Source organism: Ooceraea biroi, chromosome 6 (assembly GCF_003672135.1).
Source record: "Ooceraea biroi isolate clonal line C1 chromosome 6, Obir_v5.4, whole genome shotgun sequence".
Classification (NCBI taxonomy): Eukaryota; Metazoa; Arthropoda; class Insecta; order Hymenoptera; family Formicidae; genus Ooceraea; species Ooceraea biroi.
The window spans coordinates 14,219,324-14,242,870 of NC_039511.1; the positions used below are offsets into that span (position 1 = coordinate 14,219,324).

The 23,547-nt window shown below is 38.9% G+C and overlaps 4 protein-coding genes across 11 annotated transcripts; 2 read left to right on the forward strand and 2 right to left on the reverse strand.

Annotated features, from left to right (window-relative positions):
* Positions 1-4,185: 4,185 nt before the first annotated feature.
* Positions 4,186-5,930, forward strand: LOC105276692 (probable low affinity copper uptake protein 2). 2 transcript variants are annotated; one of them, XM_011334515.3, is made up of 5 exons: positions 4,186-4,346; positions 4,463-4,651; positions 4,728-4,987; positions 5,355-5,581; positions 5,657-5,930. In XM_011334515.3, the coding sequence occupies exons 3-5, from the start codon at positions 4,728-4,730 to the stop codon at positions 5,758-5,760; spliced, it is 591 nt and encodes a 196-aa protein (XP_011332817.1). In that variant the 5' UTR covers positions 4,186-4,346; positions 4,463-4,651; the 3' UTR covers positions 5,761-5,930. The 2 variants fall into 2 exon arrangements, with proteins under 2 accessions (XP_011332817.1, XP_011332816.1); XM_011334514.3 differs by having other exon boundaries at positions 4,186-4,651.
* On the reverse strand, positions 5,863-8,405 carry LOC105276691 (E3 ubiquitin-protein ligase RNF14). Of its 3 annotated transcripts, none has more exons than XM_011334513.2 (4): positions 8,082-8,405; positions 6,947-7,948; positions 6,709-6,873; positions 5,863-6,584 (listed from the first exon to the last, which is right to left on the reverse strand). In XM_011334513.2, exons 2-4 carry the CDS (start codon positions 7,937-7,939, stop codon positions 6,333-6,335), a joined length of 1,410 nt encoding a protein of 469 aa, XP_011332815.2. In that variant the 5' UTR covers positions 7,940-7,948; positions 8,082-8,405; the 3' UTR covers positions 5,863-6,332. The 3 variants fall into 3 exon arrangements, with proteins under 3 accessions (XP_011332815.2, XP_011332814.2, XP_026826283.1); XM_011334512.3 differs by having other exon boundaries at positions 5,863-6,189; positions 6,300-6,584; positions 6,947-8,405; XM_026970482.1 differs by having other exon boundaries at positions 6,947-8,405.
* A 7-nt stretch (positions 8,406-8,412) lies between these two features.
* On the forward strand, positions 8,413-11,892 carry LOC105276690 (folylpolyglutamate synthase, mitochondrial). The gene is made up of 3 exons (XM_011334510.3): positions 8,413-9,245; positions 9,538-9,653; positions 9,964-11,892. Exons 1-3 carry the CDS (start codon positions 9,171-9,173, stop codon positions 11,279-11,281), a joined length of 1,509 nt encoding a protein of 502 aa, XP_011332812.1. The 5' UTR covers positions 8,413-9,170; the 3' UTR covers positions 11,282-11,892.
* LOC105276689 (neuropathy target esterase sws) lies at positions 11,598-23,478 on the reverse strand. 5 transcript variants are annotated; one of them, XM_011334507.3, is made up of 16 exons: positions 23,391-23,478; positions 23,242-23,306; positions 22,465-22,866; positions 21,975-22,394; positions 21,553-21,884; positions 21,076-21,427; positions 19,388-19,681; positions 18,924-19,303; positions 18,616-18,784; positions 16,703-17,083; positions 16,309-16,584; positions 15,884-16,070; positions 14,183-14,299; positions 12,815-13,135; positions 12,430-12,740; positions 11,598-12,091 (listed from the first exon to the last, which is right to left on the reverse strand). In XM_011334507.3, the coding sequence occupies exons 2-16, from the start codon at positions 23,245-23,247 to the stop codon at positions 11,990-11,992; spliced, it is 4,050 nt and encodes a 1,349-aa protein (XP_011332809.1). In that variant the 5' UTR covers positions 23,248-23,306; positions 23,391-23,478; the 3' UTR covers positions 11,598-11,989. The 5 variants fall into 5 exon arrangements, with proteins under 5 accessions (XP_011332809.1, XP_026826275.1, XP_011332807.1 ...); XM_026970474.1 differs by having other exon boundaries at positions 12,430-12,719; positions 23,391-23,477; XM_011334505.3 differs by lacking the exon at positions 14,183-14,299 and adding an exon at positions 14,643-14,759 and having other exon boundaries at positions 23,391-23,477.
* Between the last annotated feature and the right edge of the window lie 69 nt (positions 23,479-23,547).

The following is a 23,547-nucleotide window of genomic DNA, read 5'->3' on the forward strand; positions in this document are numbered from 1 at the left end:
AATTTTGTTCAAAGGGCAGTAAGTGTAATCTATATATACAGGGTGGCCCATTTTAATTTATACAGTCGATTTTTTAAAAAACTAAAAGAGATACGAAAAAATGTTTCAGACAGACATGTCACGATTTCGAGGGGGACATAAGATGATACCATTGGTTTGACCTTGAATAGTCGTTTGAAGGTCACGCGAAGATCACCTTCAATTTCTTAAATTGAAACCCCAACTTTTTATTGCAGATTCTTATTCTCCATCGAAAAGTAAGTAACTTTTGTCTGAAACATTTTTCCGAAAAATGTCATCTTATGTCCTTAAAATGTCCTCAAAACTCATCTTGAAGATCATTTTAAGGACATAAGATGACATTTTTCGGAAAAATGTTTCAGACAAAAGTTGCATGTTTTCTCGCGTAGAATCCGAATCCGTAATAAAAAATACCATGTCTCATTAAAAAAAAAATTTCAGAATTCTAACTTCCGGTCTGAAATTTTTTTTAATGAGATATGGTATTTTTTTTATTACGGATTCGGATTCTACGCGAGAAAACATGCAACTTTTGTCTGAAACATTTTTCCGAAAAATGTCATCTTATGTCCTTAAAATGATCTTCAAGATGAGTTTTGAGGACATTTTAAGGACATAAGATGACATTTTTCGGAAAAATGTTTCAGACAAAAGTTACTTACTTTTCGATGGAGAATAAGAATCTGCAATAAAAAGTTGGGGTTTCAATTTAAGAAATTGAAGGTGATCTTCGCGTGACCTTCAAACGACTATTCAAGGTCAAACCAATGGTATCATCTTATGTCCCCCTCGAAATCGTGACATGTCTGTCTGAAACATTTTTTCGTATCTCTTTTAGTTTTTTAAAAAATCGACTGTATAAATTAAAATGGGCCACCCTGTATATAAGCCAACTACCACTCACTGACTCATTAACGTGCAGCCCGAACCACTGCATCTATCGACTTGAAATTTTAAGGGTATATTCCTACTAGTACGTAGGTGCTCACTAAGGGTGGGTTTTCCGAAATTCCACCCCTAACGGGTGAGAAGGGGTAAACTGTGTTTTTATTTAATTCTACACATAATATCGCGGGCGAAGCCCGCGTGACGGGGGATGCTAGTGTATAATAAAACTGATTTCTATTAGGTTGTTCATTAAGTTCTGCGGTTTTTTTTGCCCTAAATTAAAACATAAATCTATTGTACTTATACATTTATTCAATCTAGAATGTATTGTCCATCTTGATCGACCACCTTCTGCCAACGTTCTGGAAGGGACATAATGCCGCGTTTGTAGAAGTCGCGCGACTTCTGCGCGAAAAAGTCCCCCAAGTACGTTTGAATATCGTCCACTGAATTAAAGCGCTGCCCGTCGAGATTGTTTTGGAGTGACCGGAACAGATGGTAATCCGACGGCGCAAGGTCTGGGGAGTACGGTGGGTGCTGCATGACTTCCCAGCCAAAGCACTTCAACTTCTTCTTGGTCACCAAAGCAGTGTGTGGTTTGGCGTTGTCGTAGTGGAAGACAACGCCCTTCCTGTTCGCCAATTCCGGCCGCTTCTCCGCCACTGCCTGCTTCAATTTTTCTAACTGAGCGCAATACTTCTCGGCGTCGATGGTCTGACCGCGCGGAAGCAGCTCGAAGTACAGGACGCCTCGCCAATCCCACCACACATTCAGCATCACTTTCTTCGGATGCAAATCCGCTTTGGCAACCGATTGTAACGACTCACCCGGACCGCACCATGACCGCTTGCGTCGAATGTTGTTATATACCACCCATTTTTCATCTCCCGTGACCACCCGTTTGAGAAAGGCCTCCAGCGAGTTTCATTTCAACAGGGATTCACAGATCATGACGCGGTCCAAAATGTTCTTTTCGGTGAGTTCGTGAGGGACCCAAACATCTGCTTTTTTCGACATCCCAAGCCGTTTTAATCGCTGCGCAACCGTTGTATGGGCGATGTCGAAGCGCTCCGCGATCTCCCGCGTTGTCAGGTGTCGGTCTGCTTTGATTGCGGCCACGATTTGGTCGTCGTCAGTGGTGGATGAACGACCGGAGCGAGCAGCATCGGAGACGTTCACATCTCCGGAACGAAAGCGCGCAAACCAACGCTGACAAGTGTCAGCGCTTATGGCCGAGTCCCCGTACACGCCACATATCTCACGTTGTGCGTCCGTCGCTTTTACTCCTTTGCGGAAGAAAAATAGCAAAATGTGCCGAAAATGCACCTTTTGATCCTCCATTTTCAATGAATAGCGCGTACACACAACACGTCAAAAGACAACAAAGACTCTGGCGAAATGTCAAGCGTTGTCTAACCTGTCACGGAGTATGCGGCAATCCGCGGTTCAGGCGATGCATGCTATCTTTTTCAATGGACAAACGCTATCTATCGAGAAAACCGCAGAACTTAATGAACAACCTAATAGTCTCTTAAGATTACGTTTTTATTTTCTTAATTTTTTCCTTTCAAGTATACTTTATTGTACTACATTCTCATGTACCTAATGCTTTATTGTAAGTAAGAAAAGAATTTAAAGTTATTTTGCAATTTAACATGAAAAGTGCAACAATTTTACTGTTCAAAAAGCATTTAAAAAATCATATTAATACAATGACCATGAATATTTTGTTTTATATTGCAGTATAAGAGAATGTGAATATTATATTCTTAAAACAATGTTCACGAAATATATGATTATTAGTTCTTGGTTTGGCCGTTGGTACCTGGTGGCGCTGAGATCTTGGATCGCACAATGGCTGCCCATTAGCAGTCCATAGGTATATAGTCAAAGTAATATACGCATAATTTATCATTGAAATATTTCAAAAGCTCGTTCACATGTTCCTGATTGGTCACGAGAAGCTTAATACTTTTTGGTAATTGTGAAGGAGAGCTCCTTCCTCTCCGATTTCCTTCAAACTTGGTAGAAATGTATATTTTGGTCCTAAAACACGATTGCGAGAAGGAAAATCGTCGCTCTCAAGTAGAACCAAAGTTACAGCTTACTCAAATAACAGTTTCGGGGTTAGGAAATCTGTCATACCGGCAGTCTACGGGCGTAGCGCACACTGACCAAGCATGCGCGGTGTTTTTTCACACGCTTTTTATGCTTATTTTGTTCATAGTATACTTTATAGCAGCGAAATGTAAGATTACTCGTGTTAATTTCCAAATTGCTATTACACTTCGGACACTGTATTTCTTTGTTTATTAAATGATGCTCATTGGCAAATAAAAGGATAATTTGGTAATTAAGGGGATGCTGGAGTTGCTACTGAAGTATTTTTTCACTATAGCGATGGTAATTGCAGTTTCGAAAATTCTCTTTATTGCTTGTGCAGAATGAAAAATCCTTTTCCACAAATGAAGTATAGATAGAAAGAAAGCCCACTCTACAGGACTTTATATTCAAAATGGAAAAAAGTTAGAAAAGACAAATGCAAGTTTCTAACTTTTTTCCATTTTGAATATAAAGTCCTGTAGAGTGGGCTTTCTTTCTATCTATACTTCATTTGTGGAAAAGGATTTTTCATTCTGCACAAGCAATAAAGAGAATTTTCGAAACTGCAATTACCATCGCTATAGTGAAAAAATAGTTCACTAGCAACTCCAGCTTCCCCTTAAAGGCCCAACACACAAAATTCCGTAAGACGTAACGTAAGGATTCGACCAATCGCGTTGCTCGAATCCTTACGTTACGGTTACGAACGGCCGAATCGAGCAACGCGATTGGTCGAATCCTTACGTTACGTCTTACGGAATTTTGTGTGTTGGGCCTTTAAGGGGAAGCTGGAGTTGCTAGTGAACTATTTTTTCACTATAGCGATGGTAATTGCAGTTTCGAAAATTCTCTTTATTGCTTGTGCAGAATGAAAAATCCTTTTCCACAAATGAAGTATAGATAGAAAGAAAGCCCGCTCTACAGGACTTTATATTCAAAATGGAAAAAAGTTAAAAACTTGCATTTGTCTTTTCTAACTTTTTTCCATTTTGAATATAAAGTCCTGTAGAGTGGGCTTTCTTTCTATCTATACTTCATTTGTGGAAAAGGATTTTTCATTCTGCACAAGCAATAAAGAGAATTTTCGAAACTGCAATTACCATCGCTATAGTGAAAAAATACTTCACTAGCAACTCCAGCATCCCCTTAAGTATACTACAGACGACCTTCCCGATTTTAAATAAAAAACGCGGTTGGGTTGGGTTAGATCGCTCTGCATGTTGCACCTGATTCGTTCAACTGCAAGTTCACTTGAGATGTGTACGTACCAATCAGCTCGTCCGCAATATTACCGAAAATGAATGTAACCTATAAATTATGAGAATGAGCGAAAGGTAAGTTTCTGAAGAAGTCAGATTAAATTAAACTAATGCAAAGAAACGACGACGAACTAATGCGAAGGAGATGATCGCGAAAAGAAAAATAACCACTTGCTGCCTAAAATAAATAGCGTGTCTTCGAGTGTTGTCGTACGTATTCGAGTGCAATCAGACGCAGTTCGTAATTGGGGTAATGAAGTGTCGAGATAAGCGTTAAGCTTTGGACGTGATCGACAGCACTCTCAAGCAGTAAACGCGCGACTTATCAGTCGTAATGAACGTTCGTCATAAATGGGAGGCGTGCGAGTGGAGTGATTAAGGTCGGTAACCTCAATTATTCATGGATCTTGTGCATCTCCTAAAAGCACTCACGTTATTGTTTATGTTTCGTTGCAGATGCACATGTGGTATTGGTTTGGCGTAGATTTGGGTAGTTTCCTATTTCAGGGATACAACATCAGCACGTTATGGGGCTTCCTGGCGACGTGCTTGGGCTTGACAGCCCTTGCTGTACTGTACGAAGCTATGAAGATCTCTCAGATCCATTTGCAACAGATTGTGATAAAGCCTGTACCTAGAACGGCCTCAACGTCCTCTGAGAATTTGTCCCTCTTATCTAAAGTAACGCCAAAGAACTTCAGGAGTTACACAGGATGGTGAGTACGTTATTTCTTATAATTCTTATGTATTTGAACATGTATAGAATTCTGATCATATTTAAATTTTATAGAGTTGCTCAAAATATATGAAACTGTTAAATATGCACACACAGACATACAGACACAAGTATATCTTATGTAGCATAAAAGTTTTAACATTTTGCATAAATGAAATATACATAATAATAATACAATAATAGCTTTATAAAAAAATTAAGAAATTATGTTATTAATATATAAAATAGTATTATCAATGTTACATGATTATTTTGTTGGTTTTTAAATAATGTACATTTAAAATTGTTTCTACAGCAGCTACTGAAATATGTCTGTCTTAAACCAATATTAAAAAATATATTTTCAGTGGAAACAGTTCAAAACGGACATTGCAAGTGTTACATTGGTCTCTTCATACTATACTCGGTTATATTTTAATGATGGCCGTTATGACGTATAATGCGTATATCACCATCGCCCTGGCAATCGGAGGAGGCTTAGGATACTGGATATTTGGTCCTACGCTCGTACAATTAAATATGCAACAATTTCAACGTAAACAAGCAATTGTAGAATGTGATAAGAATTGTGAAGGTAATTTCAGGTTAAACTGTTTGTAAAAAGACTGTAAAAGGACGATTAATTTAACTTTGCTGTAATTGTTCGCAGATATCTTCGCGAATCAACAAAGACGTGAATCCACCGTTTCTATTGTCGCGGAGCAATTAGTTACGGAGGCAAATATAGAAGTTCACATACCGAGGGACACGTGAGTTCTGATATCAAACAGCAATAAAGTCTGATATTATCTAAGATAGGATTATTGTTGTGATATACAGTATATTACACATTTATATGTATACACAGGATATTTTTGTATTGATGCTTTATTGTAAACTGCAAACTAAAATGTGCAATATAAAGATAATGATTATGATCGTTATTACATCTTATAATTACTATTAAAATACAGATTTGAAATTTAATAATAAATTTAATAAATTTCATATACCAGATACAAAAATATAATTATCACAAATATCTGCAAATATACAATTGTCTTATTATCAATTAAATCAATGATTAACTTGAAGATTGAAAACAAAAAAGATTAATAATTTATAAAAAAATGATTTCATGAAAATTTTATAACATGGTTTTCGAAATTAAGAAAATAGCAATTTCAATCAGAAATCAATAACCTGAAAATCGATTAAATCAGCAGTTAATAATACATGTTACTTTTTCTTACATCTTGATAAGTAAAAAAAAAATAATAGTGATAACAATTCTATTCAAACCTGTTAATTACCTTAGATTATTAGATTTATCTGGTTAAATGTATCTAATCAATATATCCTTCATTTACATCATCCATCAAGTAAAGATTGTTGTATTCGTCCACGTCCATCCCCTGGAATAAACGCTTAAAGCACGGGCTGTTAACGTCGTTGTAATGAAGGTATGGATCTTCCAGTTTGATTTCCTGGCCACACAACCAGCAAAAGTAAGCCTGACAGTGCCTACACGTCATTTTGTTGCAACCCGTGATTTTGCTAACGTAGGAACGACATCCCGGGCAATTCTTTGAGTTATCCTAAACGAAATAACTATTGTCAGCAATTGCTTTCTTCAATTTTAATTTTACTATCTAATTTATGAATATTACATTATGTCCATATTGATTAGTCCTTAATTGTGTTAATTAATTCTTTACTTACTTGCAAGTAGTCCATTGTAAGATGTTTCTCAATCGATTGTATTTGCCGTTTGCCATATTTCTTTTCCAATAGTTTTTGCTGCCGCCTGTTACTATTCTTATACTCTTCCACGAGCTGTTTAAAATCGTCCGATGCGATCTCACACAACGCATTTCCGTGATATGCCTATTTTTTTGGTACAATGATTAACACGTGATACACCTTACATGTATGCTCGAATAACACGTGCATACGCTACCTTACGACAATACACGCAGAAACAGTAGTTGCACTTGTAACAGATCGGCGCAGAGTCGTTCTCGTCCCTGATAACTGGATACTGGCAGAACGTTCTGGGACAATATATTACATCGTCCATAGTGTCCAACGCTACTCGCAACATCAGTTCCTCGTATTGTGGAAACCAGCTCGGGCAAAGAGTCTTAATATCACTAGCATCTATTTCGCGACTACAGTCGACCGATGGGCACGATATATCTTTATTGTACCCCTTTAACTTCATCTCTATATGCTCCTGTACACAAGTTTTGCAGTAGATGTGACCACAGTTTTTCAGTTCTATGCACTGCAGTCCCGTACACCACTCGAAGCATATGTCGCAATCGTGGAAATTCTTGCCAAATTGTAGTTTGCGTTGCTTCTTATCGTAAGACACTAACGATTGCTTTATATTCGTGGACAGAGTCTTGTTCATGGCTCTAGGGTCACATAAGGCTGCTAGCGATGCAGTGTTATCTTTAGGCATTGAATGGACCATGTGTATGAAGGAAACGTCTAAGGAGTGCTGTATGCCGAGGAGATCGAAGAAACCATTCTGCAGGAAATCTAACCACAGGAAAATAATCTCGCTACCTTGATTCTCTTCCCATATCTCGTCCAATTTCTGGCAGAGAAAGGATATTTCCCACGGCGGTAGCCATACAATGGAGAAGTGGAAATGTGGTGGTCTTTGAGAAGGATACGTGTCGGGAAGTTGGATGTACAAACTGATCGGTGGTAAATATTCAATAAAGATTTTATCACAAAGGGCGACTGGATCGGAGGCTACGCTGGAACAACAATTAGTAAATCTTACTTCCAATTTGTTAGGGAAATTGGGAAATACGTTAGCTGTGCATTTTATTTGTTTGTCCTTTGAATAGGAAAACTCGTTTTCAGGATAAATACTAGCGAGAGCAACCATTTCATCCCTTTGCCGTTCGTGATCCTCCGTGATGATTGCATAAGACATTTTGGACGTCTTCAAAATATGTTAAATATTAACATCTTTTAAATTTAACTTGTAATGTGTGTACACACATGCAATTATATTTTGCATATCTATATACAATATTGTCGTAATCGTAATCGTAACGAGTCCGTAATTGTCTTACCGTGGTTGCGCGCTATAAGGATTAATTGTTAATAGAACTTTGTTACATCTATTTAACATGTGAGGTTGATTCATCGATAAATGAATTTGCACGTTTTCCACCGCACTATACGTAGTCTTATTATACATTGAAGTACTATTTACGTTTTTGTTATGATATTTAAACATCAATAATTTTCAAATTGTAAATAGAAATGAAAATAACAGGTATAACGGCTCTTCGTAAACGAGATATCGCAGAATTTAGAATAATAGAACTCAGTAAAACGAAGCAAACTCCACGTGTTTACATTTATATATAAAGAACTACAAGCTTCCACGTGTTACCAACCATGGAATCCCATGTGTTTCTCACGTGATGCCATAAATATAACTATACTACGCTGCAGATGTGCAATTTTTGCATCCTCCGCGAAAATCTAAATTCGCCATAACCTAACCTAAGTTGCTCCTAGTAACTTCGACCGTAAATGTATTAGTTGGCAGCGCTGAATCACATCACAATGGTCACACACGTGCACGTGTAGTGCGAGTGACATGTTTGTGGCGGGAAAATATTTGCGTTATTTGCGCTCGATGTATTACGATGATCAATACATGACATGGCAAATGTACTTAATTAACATTCTAGCACTGCGACTTCGAATTGTTTATGACAATTTCTATACATGAAAACGAACGTGCAAAACTGCCAAGGAACTAAAGTGTGCGAAAAAGGTTCAGTTTATGAGCTTCAGTTGAGGAACAACTAAAACCTTTTATACAATAACAACAATAAAATTAACGATTCCTCGCTTGCGGAGAGTTTGCGTGTGAAGTTCTGGAAAATTCTTTCGCGATATTCTAACGCTTTCACGACAAATGTACGTGATTAAGTATTGTATCATCACGCGTTGCTCACGTAGTTTTGAAATGTTCAAGCTATTCGAAAACGGAAGTATTTGACAAAACGAGGATCGCGGTTCAAAGCTGAATCAAAGCGGAACTCGTAATTTCTCGGGAGACCGAGATCCTTGCACTTTGACACAACTATAAAGCAAAGTTCATCAGTTATCGCTTCTTGTACGATTGCATAATAAGCGAATCCCCGATGTTTACTCTGCTGAGGAAAATGACGCACAATGGATTTCTGAACCGTTCCGTCCATACTGATGGATCCTACGAGGTAAATGCGTCTCTGAATTATTTACTTTTTACTATTTAAGCGTTCCTCGTGCCACGTATCGTTTACCATATAATTGTGATACTTTGAATATCTGTTAATATACAGATATTCTACTTTTAAAAATGTTAAGATTTGGAAGTATACGATTACATGTGACGTTCTTTAAGGAGACAATAAATTATGATTAAATTACATTTATAAGTAACACGCCTAAAGAGTAAATTATATATAAAGAGAAAAATATCTATATATTTTATACATTGTAAGAAAAATGTATTTCTTTTGTGCACAGGATGCTGTAAAAGCATTATGTCTTACTTTGCAAAGTAACGCCGATTATTTGCAAGCTGCTAAGAAACATCCAAATGATCCTGAGAAGTTGAAAGAAACAGAAAAATATTTGCTCAGGTAATGACACAAGTAATGTCTTGTATCCTACCATTGACGATAGTCAGACTATGTCGTTATGTTGTCTGCTGACGTCACTTCGCTACTTGGGTTTTAAATTGAAACAGAAGAATTTATTATATTTAATTATTAAGTTGCATTGAAAAAATCTTTTCATACAATATCTTCATTTCTATGAATCTATCAATAATAAGACATTTAAAAATCTATTATCATAAAAGTGTATTAAAGTGTGATATTAATTAAAGTTTGACCTTTTTATTGTAACTCCGTAGTTTCAAATTCAGTAACTTAAAATCCGTTTCCATAGATCTGGCGTTACTTTGGAGCAACTGGACGGTCTTTCTGTCATCCACGTTGCTGGCACCAAAGGTAAGGGCTCGACGTGCGCGTACACAGAGGCGATTCTGCGGCAGCATGGTTTCAGCACGGGCTTCTTCAGCTCGCCGCACCTCGTCTCCGTGCGGGAACGTATCCGGCTAAATGGCGCGCCAATCAGTCAGTTGCACTTTGCTCGCTGCTTCTGGAACGTGTACCGGAGCTTGTATCAGCAGCGAGAGCACGAGTCTGACATGCCAACGTATTTCAAGTTTCTGACACTTCTCACGTTCCACGTGTTCCTGGAAGCGAATGTCGATGTAGCGATTATCGAAGTTGGAATCGGCGGCGAGCTGGACTGCACCAATATCCTACGAAACCCGGCTTGCGTGGGTGTGACGAGCTTGGGTCTGGACCACACTTCTCTGCTGGGCAACACTCTGCAAGAAATCGCGTATCAGAAGTCGGGGATCTTCAAACCGCACGCAATGGCGTTCACGGTGCCGCAACCGGAGTCGGCGATGTGCGTACTGCGGAAGCGTGCCGTAGAGAAGCAGTGTCGCAGTTTGCGAGTAGTACCCGCAGTCTTGAATCGCAAGTGGAACGACGTTCTCTCATCGGCGGGCGCGAATTTTAGCGGTATGCAGCAGCAGAATGCTTCGCTGGCAGTCAACATGGCTCTGGCATGGATGAACTCCTGGAGCGATAAGTCATCGTCGATTGCACTTGACAAATTCGCTAATAATTTTCTCCAGAACGACACGGATGATTTGTCCCGTGTTATCTCTTTGGATAAAATAGCGCTAGCGTTGGCAAGCTGCAAGTGGCCGGGTCGTGTGCAGATCCTGAGGACCAGCATAGCGGATTTCTATCTGGATGGTGCTCACACCGTCGAGAGCGTCGTTAACTGCGCATCTTGGTTTAAGAGAGCCAGTCGGAGAGCGTCTAGGAAATTCCTGATATTTAACACCACCGGCGACCGTAACTCTTCAGAATTATTAAAACCGCTACGGTCTTTGGACTTTGAAAAGGCTTACTTTGTCCCTAATTGCGCTGGAATAACCAGCATAGAGGACTTGACGAATCATGCGGCAATCAACGAGCAAAGAAAACGGTGCGAGAAACACTGCGAGCTGTGGGGCAAAGATTCGGTGCTGAAAAGCAGCATCACCGAAGCGTTGTTTGATGTCAGAACGTGTGCTTCAGCGACTAGTGATAAAGTGGAGATACTCGTTACAGGATCCCTGCATTTGGTTGGTGCACTATTGACCGTACTGGACCCTAACTTGACGATGACAAGCGACCTTTGATGTAAAATGAAGTGTAGTCGTGTCTTCTCCATGGAACGTCTTAAATCATAGGAAAAAAAGAAATGGGTAACTTCATCCATAAAATTGTACTAGGTCGGTGCACAAGTTCTTATGATGAATGGATCGCTTCAAAAGGTGACTTTCAACGTGATATTCGCATGTTGGAAAGATGAGAAAAAGAAAACGATGAAAAATACCTTGATTGATTTATGCTGTATCGATTGTTTCATTTCGATAAAGAAAAATCGCAAGAACTTATGCATCGACCTAACTCAATCGCTCGAATCGAATAACTATTATGAGAAACGTAAGATCTGATATGCATCAGTATATTTGCGAAAACATGGTGGAAAACTGTCGAATGAACAAGAAACAGTTTCTTTTTTAAAGAAATCGTAGAATTATATATATTTAATAGGTATATATATATATAATACTTAATAGTGATAATATAACAATATTCATATTAATTGCTTATGATGTAAAAACAATTGTACATATCTCGCGTAGAATAATTTTGGAGCAATATTTTAATGATGACGCTTTTTTACAGCTATTTTTGTACTTCAATGCAGATCAATCGTTCACAATAAAAAGAACATTTCAATTGCGAAGTTCTGCATTGCTACAGATTTGTGCTAATTTGTCCGATTAGGCAAGTCGTGTAGCATGGGATACGAGATATTACATACGATCCTAACTAAATATTTAAAAAATCTTTGGATGGTAATCTAGTTCAGATTCTGCTTCGGTGTCAGACAGGCTGAGTGAAGCACCGGTCCTTCGTCTCATACGATTATCCTCAGGACTCTAAAAAACAAGATTATTGTTGCAGTTGCAGTTAAAACTATAACGAGAGAATATGATAAACTTTCAGATTTTGTTGAAAATTACTGAAAAGATAAATATAAATATTTAAAAATTTATTTCATGTTACGTATACTATAATATTGATTCTAACTTCATAGAATTAATTTTTTATACAATTTATACTGACGTGTGAAACTTTTGGACTAGAGTAAGACAGTTAGATGTGCAGACAGAAAATGATAGAAATAGAAAATTAGTTAATGAGCCATTCTCCTTCCGACTAGTACACGCTATAAAAAAATTAAAATCATGTATAATAAAAATATAATACTCTCTACCTGGTCTAGAATACCGGCAGTAGGTTCGGACGCGTATCCCACTTCTTGTGCGTCTTCTTCCAGGTCCGCCTCGTACTCCTCCAGTTCATCTGAATCGGAATCTATGTCCATATATCGGCTAACGCGCGAAACTTTACACACCATCTGTGCAAGATCGGTGAAAGTGTATGAGGAGGGTGATTGTTGATTGGCCGCTTGATGCTTCGCTTGCATAGCTCTCGCATTTTCCCGATCAGCGTTAAATCGAGGCAGAACTCCGGCTTTCGACTGACCCTCGAAATAAGTTTTTCCTGGAATGATTAATTTTAATTCTACATGTTTCATAATTTTGATTAACATGACGACTGTAATAGCTTCGAACTTAATATCAATATATGCCTCTTACCATGTTGGTACCCTACGTCCTTGATCTCATCGAAGTTGGCAAACTGGAGAGTCTTGTATTTATCAATGGGCGGCCTGATGTATTCGCAATAATCCGAACTCTTTACTTCCTCCAGCTGGCGCACGCAGCTTACGTACGCCAGTCTGGACTGTATGTCTGGCAGATTTGGCACTTTCACGGGCGTAGCGAACGGATTCCACCGCTTCCACAGTAACCACCAACCGGACAACGAATCCCCGTAATTCGTCAGATCGGTATCATCTTGCGAACCGACGTCGATGGCCAGAATGTGATGCGCTCCTTGCCGCAACATTTCGTCAGCTTGAAAGAAGATAGACTGCATGTATCGCGATCATACATTATCTCTTTTATAAGAGGAAATATTTGACTCTATAAATGTACTATTTATATATACAGGGTGTCTCGGGTTTTAACCGACGAACTGCGGGAGCATATTCTACTAGTGGAAATAAGAAAAAATTCTTATATCGAGTTTGCTTAGAAATGCTTTATTACAAAGTTATAAACCAATATTGAAAAGAAATATGAGATAAGTAACAACGGAACATAGTGTAGAATTTGGAGGGTCGAAGATGTTTATGTTACGTGTATTCACATGTATTCATGTTCACTATGTTGAAACGATTCAGTATGATTGTTACTTTCACAAGAGTAGCTGTTAGATTTCAATCGTCGTGTCAACTAGCAATTACTATCAGAATGCCAAAAGTGTTTTCAAATGAGGAATACACCGATATTCATTTCGTGTACGGATTCTGTGACGGAAATGCACGAGCTGCCGTACGAGAGTATCAACGTAGATTTCCTAACAGGAGAGTACCAGATAGATTTAAAGCAACAAATTACTAATTCAGTTACTGAGATGCAACAAAATTTTCAGGAATGTCGTACTGTAACAAATTCTGTACTACGTCGATGTCTAGTTTGTATCGATGTGCAAGGACAACATTTTGAAATGCGTCACTAAATCATTGCGTAGATAATTTTTATTTTTGTGAAAAAACCCGTTGTTACTTATCTTATATTTCTTTTCAATATTGGTTTATAACTTTGTAATAAAGCATTTCTAAGCAAACTCGATATAAGAATTTTTTCTTATTTCCACTAGTAGAATATGCTCCCGCAGTTTGCCGGTTAAAACTCGGGACACCCTGTATATTTTTTTTAAATTACGCTTTTTCGCCAGATTTAGAGACATATTTGCAGATCTATTTTCACGCTGATGTGCTGCTGAGAAAGCTCAGGAGCACATATTGCGTATGGCACATGTACATGGCTGAGTATCAAAAAGTTACTGAGAGATTAATGTGAATCGATATTAATATGAACAGTAGAGAAGACGAATACCTGGCACGTTATTAACATAACACCCGTCGACCAAAAGATGCCCATCAAGGGGATCGCAAATAGGAGGAAAGACTCCCGCAATGGTCATACTGCCACGAATGTATCTCCATAGCAAACCTGAGCCGACTAAGCTATTCAGAATTCGATAAGCACATCTTTTATCAACGGGAGTGAGCTTGATATGTTTCACATATTTACGTCGATAAATCCGTAAATATATTTCCGATATCGTGCCAAAGTAGATATGAAATAATAGAGTTTTATTACATGTAATTAGATAATCTCTCAGCATTAAATTTTGTGATTTTCTGACGGTGCTAACAATCTCTTGACGAATAGTTCAACGTGATTCAAAGTACTTGACACAGTTCGTGACGTTAAATTGCTCGTTCGTTTCTCATTGATTGTTACATCGACTGTGCAAAATCGCCACGGTGTTTGCCAGTGCATTTTGAGTTACCTGGAAGGTTATTGACGTACCCGCCGTCGAGCAGGAGATGGCCATCAACAGGGTCACACATGGGTGGCATATAACCAGACAATGACATCGAAGCCCGAATGTACCGCCACAGCGATCCTAAACACGACGAATTATTCTCTTATGATATTTTGCACTCACTGATACATCATCATTCGGAGTGCTTCCTGTATCCTTATTAAGTCACTTTTTTGCAGTTAATTAATTTCTCTTGTTCTGTCTGCATTACAGCTGGAGCTAATGATTTACAGAACGATCAGTCGCAGATTTAATTGACTGAAATTGCGACTAATGATTTAATTAAAGATAATTTTGATAAAAATATGTATACATACACACGCGCATGCGACAGAGTGAATCTTTGGATACTCTGGAGAACTAGACTTGAACCACTCGAATGCTTCATTTACACTTAAACTTATTTTATCTTTTGTATATTAAAAAGATTATATACTGTATGTAAAAATATAAATTATGTACAAATTTTTTAATATACGAGAGATATGAATTACTGATTAATGATAAATAGATGCTAGCTGCTAATTTTTATCTTTTCCATATAATTTAATAAGCATACAGGGAGCATATGTAAATTTCTTTCACGAATTATACGTTCGTCTTTAGGAATAAAAACAAAAATATGCTTCGTACGGGTGTTTCTTTAACAGCGGTTTTTTTCTTTAAACGGAGAGTACGTCAACAATTATCGTTAGGAAAGCTCACTCCCGCTTGTCAAAATTTCGACTACGTTTCATCTACAATAATGCATATCTAGATTTGGAAACAAAGTACCTACGTTTCACGAGAAATCTACATTACTACGACGGTGAATCAAGAAAGATTCTTTGCATAATAATCGCATCTGAAACCGAATGCCGAAGCAAATAGTTTTAGATACTTCGTGTCTTATATTTTTTGATTCACCCTAAACGTCTCACAATTTTCGACAATTTTCGACAAATATGTCATAGTTTCCAGTTTGTATCCCTTTCTCTCGGAAATTTCTCCTGTACTTAAAATTCGTGCAATGTTCAAACTTATTTTTAAAAAAAGTAGCAATATGTACAAGTCATATTTTATGTTCATTATACATAGTTTTAATATTTCAGATAAGTCGTAAATTAATAAAACATCAAACTGGACGAGCATACGAGAATCAAATAAAACTGGAAGCTTTGCGAACATGTAAAATACAACATTTAAGATAACTTATGTGTACAGACCGTGTCTATGCGTGCGCATGCAGGAATCTGTGATATCTGTGGTTATAGTGAAATACGGCAGCCACAGATCTTCCACGTAGGTATCGCCGAAGGTCTGCTGTATCGTTTTGTTGAAATCTCTGCCGGAGAACATTGAAGTCATCGGGTAAGTTAAATCCAGAATTTGTCGCCACCATTGCGTCATTTTCTGTCCAAATAAATAGATGCAGCGTTTTAGAAACATCGTTCGAGATTTAAGAAATTATTACAATTTAAAAATAATTAAAACAAGAGAAATAAGTAAATATATGTGAAATCTGATGTCAGAATTTTAAAAGAAGCGAATCTTTCCAAAATCAATTTATCTATCTCGTTTTTTAGAATTTAACGATCAAAGTATTGGAATTCAGAACAAAACAGTGTAAGTGTAAGGATCGTCGTCTCACCCTGGACCACTCTCTGGCCTTCTGCGTGGTGGTGGTGATGTTCTTCTCCATACACCATAGCGCGCCCATAAAGGCGCCGATACTGACACCACCGACCATGTCTATGGGTATGCCCGCTTCGATGATAGCTTTCAGCATACCTACGTGGGCAGCCCCTCTCGCACCGCCGCCACCCAGCACAAGGCCAACCGAGGTGCCGGTCAACCATCGTGCGAGTCTGCTGAAATCGCTGTGCACGTTTGGCTCGGACATGAGCACCTTGGAGTATAGTTCATTCTGTCAACGCAAAATGTTCTGGATTAGATCCGAGTTACTGACTCGGTTAAAATACAACTGAAGTAAAGTAAAATTATAATCAGAGTGATTGGAACAAATTTTCTGGAAATTTACTTACGATTCTATATTGCGACCTTCTGGTGAACATCCGCTTTGGACATTGGATGTGATGGTGACTAGATACCCATAATCTCATGTTCAACCACTGAACTGTATTTGTGGGTCGTTGGCCGTTCTGCTCCTTGTGCAGCAGCACCAGCTCCTTTTGTGTTCGCATTACCAGTCGTTCCACCTCGCGTTCCGTTCGGCCGATTGACGGCGGCCGATCACCCAAGCCGACGATGAGGATGCAATCGGCCTGCCTTACACACCGCTGAGTCCACAGCGTGTAACTCGAGTCACACTGGTACAGCGAAATTCTGTGCTGATCCTCTTGCTGCGCGAGCCAGGAAGTCAACCGATATTCATTCGCAGGTTCCATGATAGTCGTTCCCAACGTCTACGCAGAGAAAGATAAATTTTATAATTAATTATAACAATATATCGTACTTTCTTTTTTGCTGGAAAAGGAGAAATTGAACTAATTAATTGTACTAATATGTTTAAAAAATTAGAAATAAATTGTATGTCCATATATACTATTGGGTTGGCCAAAAAGTAATTGCGTTTTTTTTTATATAAATAAAAGGCGAATTTTTCATGGGAAACAAAAACTTTATTAAACAATATATTGTCCATTTTGTTTGATTATCTTTTGCCATTTTTCAGGCAACTTCATGATTCCGCGTTCAAAAAAGTTCTTATCTTTTTCAGCAAAAAACAATTCCAAGAATGATTTAATATCCTCATCAGCAGTAAAGGTTTTACCATTCAAGGCGTTTTGCAAAGAACAAAACAAATGGTAATCTGATGGTGCCAGGTCTGGCGAATATGGTGGATGTGGTAACATCATGGTAACACATCCCATCCAAGCTGCAACAATTTTTCACGAGTGACCAAACTTGTACGTGGTCTAGCGTTATCATGGTGAAACACAACACCTTTGCGATTCACCAATTCTCGACGTTTCTGTTTGATGGCATCATTTAATTTATCCAGTTGACGACAGTATACGTCTGAATTAATGGTTTGATTCCTTGCAAGCAGCTCAAAATACACAATACCTTTAAAGTCCCACCAGACTGACAGCATAATCTTTCTTTGGTGAATATCTGCTTTTCAAGTGCTTTCAGCAGGTTCATCACGCTTGCTCCACCATCTTTTTCGTTTGACGTTGTTATAGACGATCCATTTTTCGTCGCCTGTTATCATACGTTTCAAAAATCGATCATTTTCCTCACGTTTCAAAAGAGAATCGCAGATGTCAATACGCTTAGTGAGATGAATTTCTTTGAGCTCATGTGGTACCCAAATATCGAGCTTACTAATGTATCCAAGTCGTTTTAAATGGTTTTCAACACTCGATTTCGATATGTTAAGATTCTCAGCAATCTCTCGGGTCGTTAAACGCCGATTCGAATCGATCAGTGCCTTTATTTTGTCATCATCAATTTCAATTGGCCTTCCTGAGCGTGGTGCATCTTTCACATAAAAATCTCCATATCGAAATTTAGTAAACCAATTTTGACACTGCCGCAGTTTTAAAGCATCTTCGCCATATACATCAGATAACTTTTTATGAGCTTGCACAGCGTTTTTCCCTTTTCGGAAGTAATAAAACAAAATATGAGGAAAATGTTCTTTTTGATTTTCCATTTTGAAATCGACGGCAAAGAAACAATTGTTAACGAAATCGTGTACTTTCTTTTTGTAAAACAAGCTTGAACTGTGAGTTGTTAACCTACATAATGAATTTGCGGTTTAGAATGAAATTAGTTACATTTCAAGACATGTATGTCCATCTATTGGAAAAAAACGCAATTACTTTTTGGCCAACCCAATACATTGTAATAAAAGATACATTAATTAAAAATTTTAGGATAATAATACTAGGATGAAAAGTAGATTTCACGCGTAAGCACGAGACATTACCTTTCTCACGACTTCTGACGTTAGACGAAGGCAAGGTCCAATGGCACATAAGGAGTGGTACAATTCGTAGGTAAAAGCAGTCAATGGCACATCGTCCGAAACGGGCACTATTGCGACAGTCGAGAAATTTATTTGCGCGGGTCTGGCATCTACAGTTGCTGCCGCACGCCTATAAAGTAGGTTATGAATGTTACTTTTAATTTAGAAGCAATAAGTAACACCGATATTAGAGACAAAATATCAATTTACCTAAGTAATAATAATTTGATTAAATGATTTACTTAATAGAAATGATGCACGATACTTGCCGAGTGTCATTGCTGCCGTTTTTCGTGGGCGCTTGCTGCCAGGTGCCGAGTATACGATGGCCAAGAAGATTGATCAGTCTCGTAACAACGATTGGGTACCTGAGTTTGATCGCATTAAACAGACCTTCCGGCAATTTCGCCAGCTCAGAATCCCGGACCGCCATCACCGTCGTCGAGCGGGGAGTCTGTGTGACCATCTCTACGATTCCCACTAAATCGCCTTTTCCGTATTCCGCTACCGGTTCTTTCTTTCCGTTTTTATACGTAATTACCGATCGTAATCGTCCGCTCAACACGATGAACGTCGAGTCCGATTCGTCGCCTTGCCTGTAAACGGCTCGACCGCTTTCAAGGAACAACCAATCGAGCGCAAAGTCCACCTGTTCAAGAAACGATAATGCATTTATTGGACGAAATTTTGCAAAGATGTTTCTTGTGGAAACCTTTTCTCTTTTTTCTCATACCTGTCTTACGAATGGGCTTAATCTGCGAACAACGGTGTGCGCGACGTGCAATACGACCGTGGGTTGCTCCCGCATGATAGCGAAGAACGTCGACTTGCTGAGTAGCGCGATGCGACTCGCGTGCTTCGCTCTGATCGTGTAAAAGGACGGCTCGCCGGTCAGCACTGCCAAGCCTCCGACAATCTCACCTTGGTGAGCACTGAACATGTGTACTTCCTGACCTGCATCCCGGCCTTCCGAAACACGTTGGCTTACTATCAGCGAACCCGAAAGTACGTACACAAGGGCTACGTCCTGTAACGCAAGAAAGTATGAATAATAACGATATTTGTAAGAGACGAACCTATATTTTATTAATTTTATTTTTTTATCTATAATAAATATATGAAAGGAATAAGTGCAAAGTATTGGGTTGTTCGGAAAGTTATTTCGTTTTTTCAAGGAAAAATGAAAGGCGGTTTTTTCATATTTAGAATAAATTTTATTCAGTGATGTATTGGCCATTTTGTTCCACTACCTTTCGCCATCTTTCTGGCAACTTTAAGATTCCACGCTCATAGAAGTCCTTCTCCTTATTGACAAAAAATTGAAGCAAGTGATTTTTGACGCCTTCATTTGAATCGAAGTTTACATTGTTCAAAGAATTTTGTAGAGACCGGAACAAATGGTAATCGGATGGTGCCAGATCAGGAAAGTATGGTGGGTGTGGTAGCACATCCCATCCAAGCTGTAAAAGCTTCTGGCGAGTGACCAAACTTGTGTGTGGTCTGGCATTGTCGTGATGGAATACGACACCTTTCCTATTCGCCAATTCTGGTCGCTTCTGCTTCATGGCAGCATCCAATTCATCCAGCTGACGACAATACACTTTCGAATCGATCGTCTGATTGCTTGGTAGTAGCTCGAAAAATACGATTCCCTTCCAATCCCACCATACAGAAAGCATGATCTTCTTTTGATGAATATCTGCCTTGGATGTCGATTGAGCAGGTTCATCTTGCCTGGACCATGATCGTTTTCGCTTAACATTGTTGTAAACAATCTATTTTTCATCTCCAGTTATGATTCGCTTCAAAAATGGTTCATTTTCTTCACGTTTCAACAATGAATCGCAGATGGTAATGCGTCGAATCAAGTCAATTTCCTTTAAATTGTGTGGAACCCAATCGAGCTTTGAAACGAATCCAAGGCGTTTCAAATGATCGTAAACAGTCGAATTCGATAAATTTAACTTTTCAGCAATTTCGCGTGTTGTTATGCGACGGTTTGCATCCACCAGAGCCTTTATTTTCTCGTCATCAGCTTTAATTGGCCGACCTGAACGTGGTGCATCTTTCAAATCGAAATTTCCAGTACGAAATTTCGAAAACCAATTCCGACACTGACGTTCACTCAATACACCTTCTCCGTACACGGCACACAATTTTTTTCTCGCTTGCACTGCATTTTTACCCTTTCGGTAGTAAAAAAGCAAAATATTACGAAAATGCTCACTTTGATTTTCCATGTTTGATGTGATGCCAAAAAAATTACTCGACAGATCGCAACACAATAAGATACTAAATGACGTCTGAAATGTCAGTTGTCAAAATATAAAACGAATTTGCCCCGTTAAGTATCGAGGAACGCGACTAACGACATCTCTTTGTGAAAAACGAAATTACTTTCCGAACAACCCAATAGCAAACCTTGTGAGATTCTTCCTTCATCAGATAAGTGCCAACCAGCACTTCTCTGATTTGCACCTTGTCTTTCAGTACCGTCTCGTCTTCTATACCGAGCTCACGAACGAACGCCTCGGTGGCTATCTGCACGAGGTGCGCTTCGTCCAGTTGCTGTTGTTGCCCCGCGTCGCTCATGTGACGTTTCTTGACGTAAGCGCTTCCTGAATGAGAGGTTTCTGGATGGGATCCGTGCATCGACTGGGACGCCGTCGGAGATGAAGTTGCCCAGTGAGAGTCGCATTCTGGTACCATATCCACTGAACTCTGACCCGATTGCGTGCCGGAGCCTTGGTTCTTCCAGTCAACAGTGCTCTTTCTGTCTCACACACGGGAAGAAAAAGCATTTTTAAGCGTCGTTCTAATGAGCTTACTTCATTTCCTCATTTCATGTTGGTTTAAAAGAGGAGCCATGTTATGAATATTATTTCAAACATTTCTTACCGTCGATTTCTATCGACGACTATCGGCACGGGCTGAGAACTGCTCGAACCAGATGCATCGCGATGCAGAGTGTCGCTAGTATCATGCGTTTCCGATGAACCGATTGGAAACGCAGGTACGCTTTCCATATTCTGCGAGGTAAAGTTCTCCCTGGTCCTCGACCGCACCGGTGAGCCTGAGAATGGACTTTGCTTCTTCTTGTGCGATCCTTGATTGACCAATTCCGCGGAGAGACCGAGGTACTGGTGCAGAGCCGTGAAGGTAACTCTCTGCAATCGCACCATAATCACCTGCATAACTCGAACGAAGGCGTCGGGATAATCTTGAAATACCTACAGTACCAACATTATGCACGTCAATCTCGGATTATGCAATTTAAGCTCGAGAGCAGAGCAGAAGATGTGGAGAAATGTGCAACTCACTTCCTGGAATGCGCTCATTGGTAACTTCACTACAACAGAATCCTCTACGGCTCTTGCTGACACTGTTTTATATGTGCTCGTGTGACCGGTGAGTACATCGGTAAAACTGAGGAGACTCGTCACCGACTCGCCTGTTTTCACTACTTTCAACGATATTTGAGAGCCATCGGATCCAGTAATGTAGACATTCACCAAACCTTGTTGTACTATAAATAAATTCTCATCGGGATCTCCGATTTTGAACAGCGTACTGCCAGCGGGTAGGTCAATGATCTCCGTGTACTTGCACAACTTGAGGAATACTGGTTTCTCAAAGTGACCGAACACTCTAATACTTTGCAGCACGTATAAAGCATCCGATGGCACTCTCTCGCCAGGTCCTAAATCCTCTTCTAGGTACTCCGCAGGTGGTTCCAGTACCTTAATAAAATTAATTTGATTAGATACATTATATAAAAAATAGTAATTAGTCTATTATTAGAAAATATACCTTGAGTTGTTGCGGAGCAGTATCCTTTTTAAGCTGTAGTAAACGGCGAGCGAATCTCATAACTGCTCTCCTCTTTTTTCCTTGCCCGGTAGCGTGTACCTGGCCCCCGATGGACTTTACCTTGCGCAACATTTTTCTGCCGTAAAAGAGAACTTTGTCTCTTTTCCTGAACCTCGGCTTTCCCGTGCCTACCCCAACAAACTCTTTCACCTCTGGCAAAAACTCTTTGTTCTTCCATTTGCGCAACACAAAGATCGACGTAACCAGGAGACCCAAAAGCAGAGTTGTGGCGATTACAAAAATTGTCCTCGATGTCTGATATTCCTCTATAAATCTTCCAATCCATCTTGAGAATATGTATGATCCGAGGCTCTCGTTGAACTTATTGAATAACTCTACCACCTATATTTGTGACATATTGTATGATACATATTCATTAGTATATCTTAAATGTGTTTAATATTAAATTTTTCTTAAATAGATAACTAACATATGACTTGTTCTATCACGTTATTATATAAAAATGATTATTATATTGTTTTAATCATTTTAATGAATAAAGAATAATAATAATGATATAAATCATTATTCTTTGACTAAGCAACCTAAAAAATATTAACTAAAAATCTCATTAATTTTCTGTTATGCCAATTATTTCCTTTCTCTTTTACGAAAAATAATGACGTCAAGAGACGACAGAGACACAATACATAGCAAACCATTTCAAAGTATAAAGCAGATTACAAGTTTGACAATAAGAGGGATAAAAATACATACCTCCATAATGGGCACTCATGTCTCTCCACGTCCAGACCTATTCTCTGACCGTGTCACGAGCAGGGCTGCATACGTTAGCGAGAACAGATGTACGAAAGTTAAGTAAATACGTCGAACCAAAAAATAGATAATGTACTTTGAGTAACGACCTTTGATACCTGGCTTGAGTCACGCGGCGCCATTTTATTCACGACCCTGTTTACGACTGCGGAATCGATTTAAAATGATTCAAGTGCGATACATGCATTGACTAATTCGAACAATTACTACAAACGCAACTTTCCACAATCGTTGCAAATTATTACA